The sequence below is a fragment of the Ctenopharyngodon idella genome, chromosome 10 (genome assembly GCF_019924925.1).
Source record: "Ctenopharyngodon idella isolate HZGC_01 chromosome 10, HZGC01, whole genome shotgun sequence".
Classification (NCBI taxonomy): Eukaryota; Metazoa; Chordata; class Actinopteri; order Cypriniformes; family Xenocyprididae; genus Ctenopharyngodon; species Ctenopharyngodon idella.
This window is the reverse complement of record NC_067229.1, coordinates 40,883,832-40,902,401: the sequence shown is the minus strand read 5'-3', so window position 1 is coordinate 40,902,401 and position 18,570 is coordinate 40,883,832. Positions and strand designations below refer to the sequence as shown.

The window sequence follows — 18,570 nt, the reverse complement described above, 5'->3', positions numbered from 1 at the left end:
GTGTTGACATAGTCCTATGATGGTAAAGTCATGTGATGACAGTGTGGAACAATGCCAGTGAAAGCAAATGATTTCCACAACTGACTTCTAGTGTCTGTCTTCCAGTTCTCTTTAACAAACATTAAATTGCATCCTAATTAACTGTAAATATGGGCTAGACATTTTTCAAAAATGTAGAAAAAGAAAACACGCACACACTGTTATGATATTCTGATGTCATGACTTTCATTGACATATGGTGTGAAAAACGTCATAGCATTTTAGTTAATAAAATAAAAACAAAATAATAAATATTTATATTTTAGGTTTAAGGGAAAGACATTTCATCCATTATCCTGTGACACATTTACAAAAATCCTCACTTAGCAAGATTAAACCATGAACAGAAGAAACACTTCTCTGACAACATTTAAGCAATAGTGTCATAAAAATGTTGTACATTATTAAATCAATAATCCCATACACAGACATTTAAAAAAACATTAATATAAAACATAAATTGCTTTGATAAAGAGTTCAGTGTCTTTGTGCCAGTCATTTATAAAGCTTTAGCTTTGTCCTGATCCATGTATTTGTGGTAAACAACACCAAGAGTAGTGAAGAAGTTTCCCATGAACAAAACAAGGAAAGTAGAGCCACACATAAGAACCTGAAAAGAAAAAGGAAACAAATTAAACATAACATTACACGTATATATACATGAATGATATGCACATGATGCAAACATTCTGAATTATTTTCAAACACTGACCTGCCACTCTTTCCATTCTGGAAGCTGGGCCATTTGGAAGAGTATAATTCCATTATAAAGCTGGAAGAACTGGATATAGATTATAAGACGGTTAGATCAGAACTTTTCTGAATACCCATGTCAACATTTTCTGTCAGCAATAAGCAAACTTTTACACCATCTCTAAAGCTTTAAAAAACATATTGCCCTCTGTGCCACCATAAAAAGTCTTTACAACAACGATGGCTAGAGAACAGGAAGTGAGCTGTTTGCACATGCAAGATGATTGCATCTAATGCAAATAATCCAAGATTAACAAACACGGTATAAAACTTACATGGCCCAAGAAAAGGAACGGCAGGAGAAAAGTCAGACCCCTCCACATCCAAGACTGAAACCCCTCTGATCATAAAGCACATGTCAAAACACATGTTAATAGGTAGATCCGTAATATAATAAGAAAAAACAGACCAGAAAACTACCCACCAACTGTAAGGTCCATGTTATGTCTTTCTCCAAGAGCTCTAAGTCTATATAAGCAGCCACTCTGGTAGTAGTACTGGAGAAACTGAACAAAATCTGAATGGAAAACAAAATAAGATTAAATAAAACAATGCATAAATTGTTATTACATAAAAGGGTTACTAAAACTTTAAGACTGATCTTACTTATATACATGGAGTATGACAGGAACTGATTTCTGAATATCTGGTATAGTTCACCATCAGGCCTGTGAGACACACATGGAAAGATATTAATTATTAAAACATTTAATTTGAAGTATTTACTCTATCTGATTAACCTAATTCAATAACATTTCACAGTGTTATATTGTGTTTAAGGGTGTGTTGTGTTCACACTTGTAGTTTGGATCTTTTGGTCCGGAGACTCCGGATCAAAACAGAAAACGATACAATTAGTCCTGGTTCAGACTGTCATTTATAAGACTGATTTTAAAAATACAAAACAAAACAAAAAACACTTTTATGACGTATATTTTGCAACAGATCTTAAACATCCGAAACAATGCTGTGTACTGGGCTAAACACGCTCGTTGTATGACTGTATTTTTACCAGCTGAGAACTCATGAAGAGCTTAGAAAATGTGTAAAGGATTTAAAAAAGCACCAGGAATTCCTCCGTTACACACAAACAAAGATCTGTTGCAAAAAGACAGTGTTTCCGATGCCTGTACTGAACTGCAATGGGTAATGAAGCTCCTATGACGAGAAAAACCAAGTATGCTTGAGAATTCCTTCATTTTTAGGGTCGCATCTTGTGGCATTATGTCCTGTTTTTGGTTCGTTTAGATGTCTTTGGTCCGTGTTGCATTTACATTTCAGTCAAACCGCACCAGAGTTTGTTTGGAAGTGGACCAATACCGTTGAAACAGTGGTTGTTTGGTGCGCACCAGGGTACGGATGGCAGCGTTCACACTTACTCAAATGAACAGAACTAACAGAGCAATCGCACAAGAGTTTGTTTATATCGAACCAAGCCTGCCAAGTGTGAACAAGTTATTCATACCAGGTCAGCATTACTCCAGAGAGAAAGGTTGAGACATAGTGTTGAAACACCCACCAGCCCTTGATCCTGAAACAAAAAACAAGTTAGAAACTTTACAGTATATCCTGTAGGATTTGGTTAATATATGGCAGGAATTAAGTATTACATAATCATATGATTATTCTCACTTTGAGCCGTTATTAATGAGGATGCTCTCTCTTATTGTCAATGTACAGTAATACCACACCAGCAGGAAGTTGAAGAGTGCATCTACAACCCTATCAAAACACAAGAGGGCAAAGACAAAATGTATTAACATGTATCAACCTGTATTATTGAGACATGAAGCATTACATATAATCCATGATAAAAAAAAAAAAAAATACTGTTGCTAAAACATGATATTAAAGGGTTAGCTCACCCAAAAATGAAATTTCTGTCATTAATTACTCACCCTCATATCATTCCAAACCCGCAAGACCTTTCTTTGTTCATCTTCGTAACACAAATTAAGATATTTTTGATGAAATCCAAGGTTTTTTATCTCCCATAGAAAGCATCCATCATCACTTCATAACATTAAGGTTGAACCACTTTAGTCACATTGACTATTTTAATGATGTCTTTACTACTTTTCTGGACCCTGAATGTGGTAATTGCGTTGCTTTCTATTGGAGATTAAAAAAAAACTTAAAAATATATTAATTTGTGTTCTGAAGATGAACAAAGTAAGGTCTTACAGGTTTGGAACAAAATGAGGGGGGAGTAATTAATGACAGAAATTTCATTTTTGGGTGAACTAACCCTTTAAAACTTACTCTTAACACCACTATTATGAATAACAGTTCACACTTATTAACCTAACGACCATTTTTTTTTTTATATTTGGTAGCAACAAACATGTACCTGTAACTGACCAGAAACCGACAGGTGAATGAGAACATCAAGAGAAGACTAGTCAAGTATAGTTTGAACTTCTCATACTCGTCTTTATAGGCAAACCTGTACAATGGAGATAAACAAAACAAGTCTTATGAAGCAGGCAGAGACAAATCACATGACTCATTAACATCACTGCACTTCATTACACCACAATGTTAAAACATGATGATCACAAGTTAAGACCAATGTGGTGTTAAAACACACCATTTTTCAAAATGTTTAAATAAATAATATTCTGCTCAAAGCTCTGAGAACTTACTTGGCCTGCTTGTTAAGGAGTGTAACATTTACATTTCCGAGAACAAGACTGAGGTATAACCTGGAACAAGACCAGGGTAAAGTATTTAATGTTAGCATCTGGTATTGGCAGAATCATTGTATGTCCTTGAACAAGGTAGATTACAAGTCCACACATCATTATCCTTCCTCTCTTCATAATTTACTGAAAAAACACATTCAATTATCATTGAATTCTTTACCACACCTTTAGTCTACAGTTGTAATAGTGTCAACATTGTATTAGAAATGAAACAGGCAAATACAAAGTGCATGACCTGCTTTGAATACTAAATGCTGATAATGTGTATTTTAAAAGAGGGTGTGGCACAGGTGACATCAGATATCTCTCATTTGCCTTACTCATTTTTCTTTGGCAGGAAGGCCTCCATCTCAAAAAAGACATTTGGTCTTTCTTTTATAGAATCTAGGATCTCATCTATTTTATTTACATCTTCTGGATTTACTGTGGCTCTGCATCTATGAAAGAAAAAATGTTTGAATATATGGTACAGGTCAATAACATTTATTTTTAACTGAAGCATATAAAACTTATAACTAACTCCTCCAGGGATTCGGAGAGGTCCTTTAACTTTTTCCTCTGCCGTGCAATAGAAGAGGAACAGCTGTCCTGTAATTTTGAAACCTCCTCCAGCTTCTGTTTGTAAAGTCGATGTGTCTCCTGCACAACACATATAGACATTAGAATTTTAGGCAACACTTTATTTTACAGTGTCGTTGTTACATATGTTACATGTACGTTCTGTAGTATTAACAGTAAAATGTGCATAATTACATACAACTAATCCTAAACCAAATGCTAATCCGAACCCTACATTAAGTACATGTAGTTAATTAATATTACCCAGTACTTAAATGTATTACATTGTAAAAAGGACATCTTAAAATAAAGTTATCCGAATTTTGTATAAGGTTCACTGACGAAGAGTAGTTTTAATATTTTTTGTGGAGCTAACAGTCAAGAAATGTGGTTTAAATGCTTGATATATAAAGCTTATTAAAAGACTTTTCTAATCTTATTCTGTTTAATAAGAATTAAAGCATTATTTAATGAAATTTAAAAAACAAAAAACAAAACAAAAAAAAAAAACACCATCAGTGAAGACTAACCAATATTAGACAACTTTAGACTATTTAGAAAATGGTAAGTTCTTCAAAAATGTATGAAATCATTATTTTAAAGCTAATATTTCTATGACTAGGCACATGTGATATTAACGTTAGATATTTTTTTAAAAGATTTTTTTTTTTTTATGATATCCAACATTATGTTTTGTCACTTACCCATACATCTTAAAATAAAGCAAAATACTTAAAATAATACATAATACTATAATTATATTATATTTTGTGGTTAGCGAGGGTGCTATTTATTAGTAACTAAATAAAAATATCTGCTTTCTAATTTATTGTACCACTGTTACACTGTTCATTGGTAAGGATTAAATTGCTAGGCAGCTAGTGCTCAAAGCTGAAGCGTAGCTATACAATCAGCATTGAATTTAGATAGATGTGTGAATAGAAATAATTATGATGTAAATAAAACAGTTAAAAATAGTGTTTTAGTAGTGTGAGATCTCATAGTTCAGAGCGGTCTTGTTATGTGATTAGCACTGGAGAAAGAAACACTCCTCACCTGAACCTGTTGATAGTCTTTTTCCAGATCCTCCCATTCTTGTAAACATTCGGTCAAACCAGTCGGGTTAAATAACATTTCCAGAGAGAGTATTTGATAAAAGGTAGTGCTCCCAGATAAGAGTGAACAGAATAACTGTCAGTTCTACCGTTGTCTGAGCAACTTGCTATCTTGACGGACGTCTGTCATGTGAACGAGTCTTCACAACTAGCGTAGCCAATCAGAGACGGACTCTGCCACATACTGAAACGCCCCTCCCTGTAAACTGACCAATGAGCGCTTTCCAAACGTCATAGACGCTGTGCTGTTAGCCCACTGACTGACTTCCTACAGAAGGGAAAGCATGCCAGCTGTGAATGACCAATGTTAATAGATAACCTCTTATTACAATCCTCCTGTGTGTGGCTGGACCAAATGTCCCCATAAAGATAATAATACCAGACATTTTTAACCTTGTGGGGACATTTTTGATCCCCATGAGAAAAAGACAACTAATAAATCATACTAAATCATACTTGAAAATGTAAAAATGGTTGGATAAAATTGGTTGAATCTTGACCTTATTAGTTTTTAAGGTTTAAAATTTAATCCAATGGGTTACACTTAGTAAAATGATTTTAACAGTTTGACAAGAAAATTCCAGTTATTAAAGCAACATATAGTAAAACGGAAAAGAAAATCCATTGTTTATGTCATAAACTGATATTTTTAGTTGCACATATTCACTCAAGACTACTATTTATGCACTGTGCACTATTTGATATCTTAACACTATTTTGTACATTCTGCTATTGTCTATACAACATGTTTATGGGAAGTAGTTTATTTGTTGCATTTTAATATTACTTTATTTGATTTATTAATATGTAAATAAAAACCTATGATTCATCAGTGGCTGTAGCAAGCCATTAAATATGAATGTGCACAGTGATGCACTGTTTCTGGTAAATTTGGTTATTGTCAGTAGTTGGGTTCTGAAATATCTGTCACTCTCGTCCTAACAGTCTGAAGTTCCCAGTCAGAAAGTTGCTCCACAAATCCTCGATTTGGCCTCATGTTGGCTTTGCACTGCTGAATATGATTCCACGCCTCCTAAAATATTCAGAAATCACAGATGACATTGAGTTTGCATTGATGTTATTGGCAGATGCTTTCTTAAAGGGATAGTTCACCCAAAAAGGAAAATTCTGTCATCATTTACTCACCCTGAAGTTGAAGAAGATATTTTGAAGAATGTCGGTAACCAAACAGTTGATGGGCCCCAATGACTTCCATAGTATTTTTTTCCATACTATGGAAGTCAGTGGTGCCCCACAACTGTTTGGTTACCGACAGTCTTTAACAGAAGAAAGAAATTCATACAGGTTTGTAACAACTTGAGGGTGAGTAAATGATGACAGCATTTTCATTTTTTGGGTGAACTGTCCCTTTAAGAAAGCATCTGCCAATAACATCAATGCAAACTCTAAATGCAAAAGTAAAATCATTACCTTAAGTGTGTATTTCAGGTGATGCATAAGATATGCCATTGCTACAGCACAGCATCGGCTTCTCCCAAGAGTAGAGAATATCAAAACAGAAGAAGCAGTATTGATATGTGAACCTGAAATGTTTAAAAGACCCACAATCAGTTCAAACTGTCATAGTTGTTTTAGATATTTAAAGGATTAGTTCACTTCAGAATTAAAATTTCCTTATAATTTACTCACCCCCATGTCATCCAAGATGTTTATGTCTTTCTTTCTTCAGTCAAAAAAGAAATTAAGGTTTTTGAGGAAAACATTCCAGGATTTTTCTCCATATAGTGGACATCAATGGGGTACAACGGGCTGAAGGTCCAAATTGCAGTGTCAATGCAGCTTCAAAGGGCTCTACACAGTCTTATCTAGCGAAACAATCTGTCATTTTCTTAAAAAAAATAAAAATTGATATAACCATAAATGCTCATCTTGCACTGCTCTGTGATGCATCCATGCATGACGTAATCACATTGGAAAGGTCAAGCGTGACGTAGGTGGAAGTACCGATCCAGTGTCTTCAAAGAGAACGTTTAAAGACTAAGTCAAACGCCCTTACGTAAAAAGGGAAAACAACAATGTCGGATGATTTTGAAGTTGGAGGAGAAAATGCGATTTTTCGCCCTACTGCTGTACTTCCGCCTATGTCACGCGTGACCTTTCCAACGTGATTATATAATGCGTGGCGCATCACAGAGCAGTGCAAGATGAGCATTTGAGTTTAAAAATTAAATACATTTTTATTTTTTTTAGAAAATGACCAATTGTTTTGCTAGATAAGACCCTTATTCCTTGGCTGCGATCATGTAGAGCCTTGGAGCTGCAATTTGGACCTTCAACCCGTTGTACCCCAGTGAAGTCCACTATATGGAGAAAAATGCTGGAATGTTTTCCTCAAAAACCTTCATTTCTTTTTGAATGAAGAAAGAAAGACATAAACATCTTGGATGACATGGGGGTGTGTAAATTATCAGGAAATTTTAATTCTGAAGTGAACTAATCCTTTAAGTTATTGTTCAACCACTAAGCAAAAAAATATCCCAGTACATACCAATAAAAACACACATTCTCTCAAATGAAGTGGCCAAATTTGCCTCTGGAGAATCTGCAATTCGGACGTGTAGGACAGTGCAGTTTGCCTTTTTAAACCTAGTTTGCAAAGTTAAGTTCATAGATTAATTATAAAATTCCACAGGAAGTGTATTCAGGCAGTAATAAGATTGAATTTCTTTTTCTTTTCTTTTTTTTTTTTTTTTAAATGCTTATGCCTACATATATAAATAAATATGAGATGATGGGTTGGCTCACATTAGACTGCATTCATCAGAGACATTGACAAGTGCATTCAGCTTCAGATCTTTAAGGATTTGAGGGTTTGTGGCCTGTCTATAATCACCCATGTAAAGCTGGCCTGGTAAGATTTCCACGGGATAGGGATTCAAGCTCTCCAATTCCTATTAAGGAAAGTATTTTGATCATTAAACATGTTTATAAACAGCAAAACACTTCATTTATAATCTATTAAAAATAATACCCTAATATTGTAAAGAATCTTTTGCGTTCTTAGGAAAGGATAGAGTGCAGAAAACTTCTCATAACCCCCAGTAAGAATCTGAACAGGAAAGCGGCTCGCTTTTTCCAAGCAGTCTGCACAGTCTATGGCTGGTCCTATAACAAAAATACAGTTAGGAGGTTTTCAGAGGTTTAGTAGAGTTCATAACATGTTAGAAAAGGTAGTGTCTTACCTGAATCTAACAGAGAAAGTGTACTGCTGTCATAAACAATGATGTGCCTCATACTATCAATCTCAACATCCATGGGCATAATAAACTTTCGGTCAGAATCCTTTAAAATTAGCAAACAAAATAGACCAATGATGTTCTGACATTCTAAAGGTACAGGACAAACTTTTGGGGGCGGGCCGAGGGGTTAAAACAAAATTGAGCCATACCCATTTTGCATTTCTAGCAGTAATGATGTGGCTTAAGTTATATGATTCTGCTGCACGTGCATCTGAAGAGATAAGACTATTATTATAATAATTAAACTTTCACTTTTATTTGTTGGTGTTTGAATTAGCATTGAACACACAATACTGTCAGTATTTCAATAATTCTTACCAATCAGACAAAGGTAGTTGCTCTCTGCAAGCCTTGGTAAACGAGTGTATTGATTTAGGATGTTGTACAGTTTTGTTGCCTCACAGAGAACTTTTCCAGCCATTAGTTACAGCTTGAGCACAGAAAGTGTGGCTGTCTGTATGTCTCTCAAAATAAATTGGCTAAAAAATTACAAATTGTCACACTCTGACTTACAAAAATACTTTTTTACTTGCGGTTTTGAAATGTTACTGCTCGAAACGTTTCTTAAACCCTACCAGACTAATTTGATGCTTACAATCAAACAGTGTGTTATATTTCTCATAGATGATTGTTTACGCTGCTGCTATGGTAGCAGACAAACCCCCGCGGTGATTGGCTGAAATCGTTCCGCTCCAGATGCAAACCCTTTCCGTCTTTCTTAACCAATCGAATGGTAAGACCCGCCCCCTTGCACTTCAGCTGCGCTCCTATTGGAGTGTAAACAATAAGGAACTATTTTCAAAATCAGGCGTTCAGCTGTTAGCAGCTGTGGATATGGGTGGATTCAGGGTATGTTGTTGCTGTTAATTAGTTAATTCGGTGTTTATTACCATGAATCATTAAACGATGTGTAATTCGTGTCCAGGGCCTCGGCTGTGACTTTCTGCGGCGGAGGAAGAGAAATGGTAGCAGCCGACGCTGGGCGATAAAGAGCAAGAAGCCACTTGGGGCTTCTGCAGTACCAACGGCCCCTGTGTGAGTAACTGCATAATTTATATATCTGCAAAAACGCTGTATATACAGTGGTTTCATTTACACTTACAGTATATGGTAGGATTATATTCCTTGCAGGATGTCGATGCTTATATATATATATATTTCTTTAATTTTATAATTAACTGATTCTATATAACTGATATTTACATATATTCCACAAGACAAAATTATACATTTATTTGCTGAAATAAATATATTAATAATATATTATACGTATAATATTTGTTATGCAGTATTGATCAAACACTAACACATTTTATGGCCTTATTTTTAAGGCTTAATGGGATATTTCACCCAAAAATGACTGTTCAGTCATCATTTACTCACTCTCATGTTGTTCAAAATCTGTATGGTGACCATTGACATCCATTGTATTGAGAGAAAAAAAAAAAAACCTTAGGCATTTCTCAAAATATCTTTTTTTATTTTGGGGTGAACTATCCCTTAAAGACTTAAGACTCTCATGCTTTTTAATACACAAAAAACCCCCAAAACTTCTTACAGATTCTCCAAAGGGGTATATGCTGTAAACCAGTGTTTCTCAACCAGGGGTCCATGGACCTCTAGTGGTCCTTGACTTAATGCCAGGGGGTCCTTATAAAATATCTGAATATGAATATTTGTATATTTTTAACATTTGACATGCTCCCATAAAAGAAGATAAGATATGTATAATATAACTGACGATTTGACTGAATATTGTACAAGTCAACTAACATGGTAGTAAATCATACTAGATTGCATTTGGTCGTCACAAAGACATTAATGTTACCAATGAGCCAATATTATTCTGGGGTCCTTGAGGACAGTTCTAGACATGACGGGGGTCCATTACTCAAAGTTTGAGATTCACTGCTGTAAACCTATGAAAATAAAGTAATCTTATGGGCCAACTGTATATCTATATATATACCTTACTTTGTTAATACTTCCACCCAGTCCAGACAACAAAACAAAGGTGGACATTATGGAGGAGACAAGTGTTCAAGCCACTAAACAACTGTCTTCAACACTAAGTATTAGAGCTATGTTTTCTGCAGTTGGAAGTGTTATGCAAAAATGCAGAAAGACAATTAATCAAGTAAGATTTAATTTTATTTATATATATCGATTTTTCATTTATTAAAGTTCACAAGAGTGAGGGTTTTCTGAAATTTTTTTTTTTTTTTTTTTTTTAGGTCTCTTGTGGATTCCTGAATGTCTTCCTCTTCTGGAGGGGCTATGCAGAAAGAGTGGAATCCCTTCACCAAAAAGTAGAGGAGCTGCAAAGGGAAATATCACACTTGCAATCCACGTTGAAGGTTTGAAGAAACATTTCAGCTGCTGATCAAAAGGATTTTCTTTATTTTTGAAGAAACCAGTGCCTGTAATGTGTATAAAATATTTCTTTTTAGCTGTCTCAAGAAGCCAAGAGTGCAGGCGGTCATTGTGAAATGCCTGATGGTGTTCAGCACTCTACACCTCCGACTCTCTCCCTTCCTCCTCCTCCTCCTCCTCCTCCACCACCACCGCCACCTCCTCCTCAAATTCTGTTGACACTTGCAGCTCCTAAAGTGTCCTTAATTCCCAAAAAAACTGCACAAACTAGCTCTCTGAAGGTAATGGTTTATTACTGCTATGTCATATATAATTGTTCAGTTCACTTTGCTTGTTGAGGAAACAAGCTATGGAGGTTGGCACTATTTTCAGTTTCCCCTCCTGTCCCCTAATAGGAGAAGCAAAATGGCCCTGTTGCTGTGACTCTTCGAGATATTCAAGCAGTGCGATTAAGAAAAGTGACTGTAGGTCAAAAAACTCAGGTGAGTGAAAGATTGTGTCCTTAATTGTCCATTGAATCCTGCATTGTCTATATTTCTGACGGCATATTCTTTTACAGATGACTCCAGAGAGAAGATCACCACTGGTCACACTTGCAGACTTGCAGAAAGTCCGTTTACGACGCTCCAATTCTAACCTCCCCTTAAAGTTTAGGTCAAGCCTTGGCAGGTGAAATTCTGCATAAATTAAATGTATTTATTTTGATTTAAAGCAATGCATTGATTTTTTTTTTTTTTTTTTTTTTTTTTTGCTTCATCATTTGTGCTGTTCTCTGTAGGACACCAACCAAAAATTCCATGAATCTTCGGGTACAGCTCCGAAAAGTCAACTTGATGAGGCAAGATCATCTTTACTTTACATTGTTTGAATTAAAGCAAAGATAAGCTAAAGCTGAAGATATCATATCTAGCTTAATACTTGTCACATGGTGTATTCTCAGGAGTCCTGGTGGCACACCGCTGTGTAACAAAGAGAATGAGGTGATTGATTTAAGCCTGGATCCAAGCCCGACCAAAGGGTTAGGAAACAAGCATCTGGTATGTAACAGCTATATCATGAAATGAATCACAGTATCGGTATTTAATTATTGTTTTAAGATTACCCTCTGAGTCTCCTGGTTTCATTTAATAAAAGATAATTTTATTTAACAATATAAATCATTAATTTATGACCTGAAAAATCTCTTATTTTGTGTACAACTTTACAGAGTGCTATAACAAAAGGACTATCACCAATCAAGTCTTTCTAAAGAAAGAAACAGACCATTTTATTGTTATTGTACATTGTGTTTTGCATGGCCTTTTGTTAATAGTCTTGTGCTTTTGCTTGTTTTTACATGTTTACTGTGACTGCTAATAGCTTCTACTGGTTCTCATACTGTCATGTTACTATAACTATTTTAGTGACGGGATAGTATTTTATGTTACTTGCTGCTATGTTATACTTGTTGCCTGTGAAATGTGCTTCTTGCTCCTTTTATATCAGAACACCCTTTTTTCTGTTTACAAGCATAAAGAACAACAAATGCACACTGTATGAAAATGTAATATGCATGAGTATTCTTTGTATAATTAGTAGAACTGTGTAATTAAATATGCAGTTCAGTGTCACTGTTGCTGAATATGATTGTGGAATGTGTGAACTGACTCGACTGTAAAATATAGCACTTCATACTGTGGTGAAGTTTGTACAGAGGTGAGACAAGTCAGTTATTGATCCATAAATTCAATACGCCATTGATGTCTTATGTGTGCGGTAAAACTTGAAGCACAACTCAATGTTTTATTTCTGTTTTACTGTTTGTTTACAGGTAGTCTTTGAGTGTTACACCAAAGTGATTTTTCCATGTCTTAATGTTTTATTTTAAGGGTCTTTTGCAATATTTTTCTCAAGCCACTTTTATTTGTATGTAAAAAATATTGCAATGAATGCAAAACGTTTAATAAATACTGGACCTACACAAATTGTGTTATGTTTTTGATTTACAAGCAAGTGCATTTAGATAAAGGCTTATGAAATATACAGTGTTATTTATAGACTATTATGTTATTTGCTAATATGTTGAATTGGCTTTTTTTTTTTTTTTTTTTTTTTCATTTTAGTTTAGGTTTTAGTAGTCGTGTGTGTGGTGGGTTTTTTTTTTTTGTTTTTTCCTCTATGTAGCTTTTAGTTTGTCATTTTAGTACTTAAACTTATTTCACTTAGTAAGTTCGATTTTTTTAATACTTTCAGGTTTGGTTAACAATTTTATTTATTCATTTTTTTTTTTTTTTTTTTTTTTTAAATTTATAAGACTACTAACACTATTTACGCAGTAAAAATGTCGTGTTTTTTGTACAGACATTAACGTGCAGATTCATGTTCCACCCGGACTCTTATTTTGCGCTCAGTTCTCAACACAAGCCACGCCCACTTGTTTCAAAATGGCGGTGCCCATGAATATTGGAGCACTGTTGCAGTCAGAAATAATAGAAGACACCAACGACAAAGATGAGGGCGTTTGCGTATTGGGCATATTTGGGAAAAGCGCAATGCAACCCGGATCAGCCAAAGATTCTCTCATAAACACCTTAGCAGATAAACACATCTTCTCTCTCTTTGGGAATGACGACACTGACAGTCCAGGCGGAGGAACATCGATGCAGGCATATTATAATCAGGAGAACCGCGTGCTGTATCTCGTATTAACATCTGTTTTAGACAACCGCCAGCTTATTCGCGCGTGCGAGTCGCTGACGGTCGGTTTGGGTCATGCAGAAGCGCATGAGTTTTGGAAAACAGCAGAGAAGGACCACTGTTTGCAGCTTCTGTATCTCTTCTCGCTATGCCATGTTCTTCTGCTGGTTCATCCCACATGTTCGTTCGACGTAACTTACGATAGAATGTTTCGCGCTTTGGACGCGCTACGTCAGAAAGCGCTTCCACTGCTGCGCGCTGCGATTAAAGATTCACCCATATCAAAGGAATGGAAGTTAAACTGCCGGCCGTGCCCTCCACGTCTGCTATTCGTGTTCCAGATGAACGGAGCTCTCAGAGTGGGCTCCTCTGGCATGGGTGGGAATGGGACTGATGGCTCTGGAGGGGATAAACCCAAAAAACACTCCCCTAGAAGGCGGCTGCAGCATGCTCTGGAAGATCAGATATACAGGATATTCAGGAAAAGTCGTGTACTGACCAACCAGAGTAGTAATTGTCTCTTTACAGTTCCTGCCAACCAGGCTTTTGTATATGTAGTGCCAGGACCAGACGAGGACCCTATCAGCTCTCTGCTGGGGCACCTGCGGTCCAACTGTGTCCTGAGAGAGAACGAAGGCGGTCCACCTGTGCCCGGGCAAAGGCGGTACCAACAGATGAGGCACTCTAACAGACAGCCTTCTTTCAATGTGGAAAGCAGTCTTTCCTCTGGAGGGCAGTTAGTGGACTGCACTTTAAAAGAGTTCCTTTGGCAGCATGTCGAACTTGTACTGACCAAGAAAGGTTTTGATGACAGTGTAGGTCGCAATCCACAGCCATCCCACTTTGAGCTGCCAACTTATTCCAAGTGGGTGCATGTTGCGTACAGACTTTATCAGGTAATGATTGAGAACAGTGAGGATGATGCAGCCGAGATCTCCCTCAAGGTGCAGGGTCAGCTGAAAGTGCTGGAGGGGTTTCTTGACGCAGATGCGAAGTTCTCGGAAAACAGGTGTCAGAAAGCATTGCCCCTGGCTCACAGTGCATACCAGTCAAATCTTCCTCATAATTACACCACCACAGTGCACAAGAATCAACTGGCACAGGCACTGCGAGTGTACAGCCAGCATGCAAGGGGAGTTGCCTTTCAAAGATACGCCTTGCAGCTCCATGAGGATTGCTACAAGTTCTGGAGTAACGGGCATCAGCTCTGTGAGGAGCGCAGCCTTACGGATCAGCACTGCGTGCACAAGTTTCATCTGCTGCCAAAGCCAGGTAAAGATGCACATAGATTACATTTGCACCTGTGCATTTGGTAGATGAAGCAACTTATCCAAAGTGATTTAAAGGGTTAGTTCACCCAAAAATGACATTTCTGTCATTAATTACTCACCCTCATGTCATTCCACACCCATAAGACTGTTCATCTTCGGAACACAAATTAAGATATTTTTGATCAAATCCAAGAGGTTTTTTAATTCCCCATAGAAAGCAATGTAATTACCACATTCAAGGTTCAGAAAAATAGTAACATTGTTAAAATAGTCCACGTGACTACAGTGGTTCAACCCTAATGTTATGAAGCGACGAGAATACTTTTTGTTCGCAAAAACAAAAGGAGAATGACAGGGTAGAGAAGAAATTGTTAAATAAAGTCATAATTTTTGTTTGTTTTTTGCGCACAAAAAGTATTCTCATCACTTCATAACATTAAGGTTGAACCACTGTAGTCACATGGACTATTTTAACAATGTCTTTACCACCTTTCGGGACCTTGAATGTGGTAATTACATTGCTTTCTATCGGGGATAAAAAAAAACCTTTTGGATTTTATCAAAAATATCTCAATTTGTGTTCTGAAGATAAACAAAGGACTTAAGGGTGTGGAACGGCATTAGGGTGAGTAATTAATGACAGAAATGTCATTTTTGGGTGAACTAACCCTTTAAATTGCATTCAAGGTAAGGTAAGAGAGTGTTCTGAATTAAACTGTTTCTGTGGTTAGAGCATGGTGTTAGTGATGCCAAGGTTGTGGGTTTGATTCCCAGGGAATGCAAGAACCAATAGAAATGTATATCTTCAATCCAATGTAAGTCGCTTTGGATAAAAGTGTCTGCTAAATGCATAAATGTAAATATCTGTGGGATGCTGTCAGTTACCACAGAAAATAATTTAGACTCTTAGCACAGTTTGTAAAAATTAACAGAAAATGCTTCGACAGACAGAAATCCCATTTCTAATGGAAGTCAGTGGAGCAATAAGGGATGCGACACTTCATAGATTTTCATTGTGCAATAACTGTCAATGTTATGTTACTAAACTGTGTGAGGTTACTAAACTTTACTGTGTGAATCAACAGCATATCATATAATATACTACCCTAAACCTCTATTTTGTTCACATTGCAGGAGAGAAGCCAGAAATGGACCACAACCCACCTATTCTATACCATAATAGCAGGGGTCGCTCTACAAGTGCCTGTAACTGTGGTAAGAAGCAGTCTCCAAGAGAAGATCCATTCGACATCCAGGCTGCCAACTACGACTTCTATCAAGTCAGTAATTACAAGTTTCTACCCTAAATATTCACTACATGCACTTTAAAAGGTTAGATCACCCAAAAATGATATTTCTGTCACTAAGTACTCACCCCACCCTCAAACCTGTAAGAACTTCGTTCATCTTCAAAACACAAATTAAGATAATTTTGATAAAATCTGAGGGTTTCTGAACTACACATAGGCAGCAACGTCATATGTACTTTTTAAGGCCCATAAAGGTAGTAAAGACATCGTTAAAATAGTCCATGTGACTACAGTGGTTCAACCTTAATGTTATGAAGCGATGAGAATACTTTTTGTGCGCAAAACCAAAACAAAAATAACGACTTTATTTAACAATTTCTTGTTGTTGAATAAAAAAAAAAGTATTCTCGTCACTGTAGTCACAATAGTCACTATTTTAATGTCTTTACTACCTTTCTGGGCCTTGGAAGGTGCAATGACATTGCTGCCTATATGTGGTTCAGAAACCCTCGGATTTCATCAAAAATATCTTAATTTGTGTTCTGAAGATGAACGAAGGTCTTATGGGTTTGGGACGACATGAGGGTGAGTAATTAATGACAGAAATTTCATTTTTGGTGAACTAACCCTTTATAACTGTTTTTAATCATTCTGTCATTCATTCTCAGATGCTTGAGGAGAAATGTTGTGGAAAGTTGGAGCGGATCAATTTCCCTGTGTTCCAAGCCAGCACACCCGACCCTGCTCCTGCCAGTGATGAGGTGCCCAGACCTGTAGAGGTGCCCAGACCTGTAGAGGTACCTAGACCTGTAGAGGCACCTCCATCGGGCGAAGCTGATCGTCTAAAGGAGAAAGAGACTAGCACTCACACACCTGGTGAAAGCACAAGTCTAAGTCTCGCCCTTAGCTTGGGCCAGTCAACGGACAGCCTTGGAACATATGGTGATGGAGCAGAAGGACAAGAGAAGAGGCCAAGCTTGGTGGACAGACAGCCCTCCACTGTGGAGTATCTTCCTGGCATGCTTCATTCTGGATGCCCAAAAGGACTGTTGCCCAAGTTCTCAAGTTGGTCTCTTGTTAAACTCGGTTCAGCTAAGGCCTACAACAGTCTCACCGGTTTAGAGCAACCTGGATTCCTCCCAGGCTCAGCTTTCCTCTTGCCCTGGGATGTTGTCATTCGAAGCCGATCAGAGGAAGATGTGGGATCGCTTGAGCCTCTAGATGGAGGCCCAGCCTCCTGGCCAGCACCAAATAAAGCATCCGCTGGAAAGCGAGGCAGCGCTGGAGGAATTGGACGAGGGCGCAGACGGGATGATGTAGCTCGTGCTTTCGTTGGTTTCGAGTATGAGGACAGCAGAGGGCGCCGTTTCTTTAGTTCTGGCCCAGATAAAGTTGTCAAAGTGCTTGGGCAAGGTGGACCAAAGGAACCTGCAACCAGATGCTTGAATTCTGACATGCCTTTATACATTCACTCTCCAGCTCAAGGACGTGGGATCAAGCCACACTACGCTCAGCTGGCTCGTCTTTTTGTCGTCGTTCCTGATGCTCCTCTTGAGATTGTCCTAAACCCACAGGTACAATATGTTAATAAGTGCATAGCCAATGAATTTTAAATCTCAAGTTATTCACAACGATTACCACCCATATTTTCTCCATTGAAGTATGCTATTCTGTGCTTCTCTTCTCTCCTAGGTCCAGCCAGGTCCCCCTCCTTGTCCTATCTTCCATCCGGAGCAACCTGAGGTGGTGCTGCCCCCTGATGGACTCTGGGTGCTACGCTTCCCTTATGCCTACGTGACAGATCGTGGACCATGCTACCCTCCTAAGGAGAACCAGCCGCTGGCAAACTTCAGGGTGCTGAGAGGCGTTCTGCGTGCCAACACTGCTAGTTCAACTCCACAGTAACAAAAACAAATTCTGCATTTAAAACCACCGTTGAGACATCCGTAGGATGAGGACATGAAAGATTTTCTCTTGATAATAAGCGTTTTGTTTTCACCATGCTTCTTTGCATTTTCTTGTGGCAGTTCTTTTTTTTTAACACAATTGTACAAACAATCGTGGCTGTGAATACAAGCAATCAAATTAAGGAATGGTGTGTTTACAGTAAATAAAAAACACAATGAGAAAAAAAAACAGAAGGTGAACAGTGTCATTTCAAAACTAATACGATTTTAAACTGGAATTACTTAAGTTTTAAATGTGTACACAAAAAAGTGTCCACTCCGGATTTTCTGTTTGACATTATAAATTATTTTTTTTACCCGAGTAAAATAAAATAAAATGCTTTAACACTTGTTCTTTAGAAAGGATATTGAAATATTAATCTATTATGATGTAAAAGCATCAATTTTATTTCAAACAGAGCGTAAAAACACGACTCAGAGGCGCTATTTAGTTATATGATCTGCCTATTCTAACTGACTTTGTACATCTTTGACGTTCTCACTTGAGAAAATACAGACTGACAATTGTAAGATCTTAGAAATACTTTATATTCTGAGTTTAAAGTTAACTAAGACTTACTTTCGCTTTTAGTTTTATTACTTACAACTGACACATCACAAAGA

The 18,570-nt window shown here is 37.1% G+C and overlaps 4 protein-coding genes across 6 annotated transcripts; 2 read left to right on the top strand and 2 right to left on the bottom strand.

Annotated features, from left to right (window-relative positions):
- Window positions 1-200: 200 nt before the first annotated feature.
- tmem120aa (transmembrane protein 120Aa) lies at window positions 201-5,306 on the bottom strand. 2 transcript variants are annotated; one of them, XM_051911399.1, is made up of 12 exons: window positions 5,112-5,306; window positions 4,018-4,136; window positions 3,818-3,934; window positions 3,438-3,497; window positions 3,143-3,238; window positions 2,425-2,514; window positions 2,258-2,323; window positions 1,399-1,460; window positions 1,217-1,309; window positions 1,068-1,132; window positions 752-820; window positions 201-649 (listed from the first exon to the last, which is right to left on the bottom strand). In XM_051911399.1, the coding sequence occupies exons 1-12, from the start codon at window positions 5,187-5,189 to the stop codon at window positions 539-541; spliced, it is 1,026 nt and encodes a 341-aa protein (XP_051767359.1). In that variant the 5' UTR covers window positions 5,190-5,306; the 3' UTR covers window positions 201-538. The 2 variants fall into 2 exon arrangements, with proteins under 2 accessions (XP_051767359.1, XP_051767360.1); XM_051911400.1 differs by lacking the exon at window positions 3,438-3,497.
- A 153-nt stretch (window positions 5,307-5,459) lies between these two features.
- styxl1 (serine/threonine/tyrosine interacting-like 1) lies at window positions 5,460-9,101 on the bottom strand. 2 transcript variants are annotated; one of them, XM_051911401.1, is made up of 8 exons: window positions 8,749-9,098; window positions 8,580-8,641; window positions 8,374-8,473; window positions 8,163-8,296; window positions 7,937-8,082; window positions 7,680-7,777; window positions 6,602-6,714; window positions 5,460-6,203 (listed from the first exon to the last, which is right to left on the bottom strand). In XM_051911401.1, exons 1-8 carry the CDS (start codon window positions 8,849-8,851, stop codon window positions 6,072-6,074), a joined length of 888 nt encoding a protein of 295 aa, XP_051767361.1. In that variant the 5' UTR covers window positions 8,852-9,098; the 3' UTR covers window positions 5,460-6,071. The 2 variants fall into 2 exon arrangements, with proteins under 2 accessions (XP_051767361.1, XP_051767362.1); XM_051911402.1 differs by lacking the exons at window positions 8,374-8,473; window positions 8,580-8,641 and having other exon boundaries at window positions 8,749-9,101.
- A 79-nt stretch (window positions 9,102-9,180) lies between these two features.
- prr11 (proline rich 11) lies at window positions 9,181-12,767 on the top strand. The gene is made up of 10 exons (XM_051911398.1): window positions 9,181-9,279; window positions 9,356-9,465; window positions 10,426-10,567; window positions 10,665-10,787; window positions 10,881-11,084; window positions 11,199-11,285; window positions 11,363-11,472; window positions 11,582-11,641; window positions 11,744-11,840; window positions 12,011-12,767. Exons 1-10 carry the CDS (start codon window positions 9,265-9,267, stop codon window positions 12,050-12,052), a joined length of 990 nt encoding a protein of 329 aa, XP_051767358.1. The 5' UTR covers window positions 9,181-9,264; the 3' UTR covers window positions 12,053-12,767.
- A 386-nt stretch (window positions 12,768-13,153) lies between these two features.
- smg8 (SMG8 nonsense mediated mRNA decay factor) lies at window positions 13,154-18,141 on the top strand. Its single transcript, XM_051911391.1, has 4 exons — window positions 13,154-14,751; window positions 15,885-16,030; window positions 16,669-17,574; window positions 17,693-18,141. The coding sequence occupies exons 1-4, from the start codon at window positions 13,227-13,229 to the stop codon at window positions 17,903-17,905; spliced, it is 2,790 nt and encodes a 929-aa protein (XP_051767351.1). The 5' UTR covers window positions 13,154-13,226; the 3' UTR covers window positions 17,906-18,141.
- Window positions 18,142-18,570: the final 429 nt, after the last annotated feature.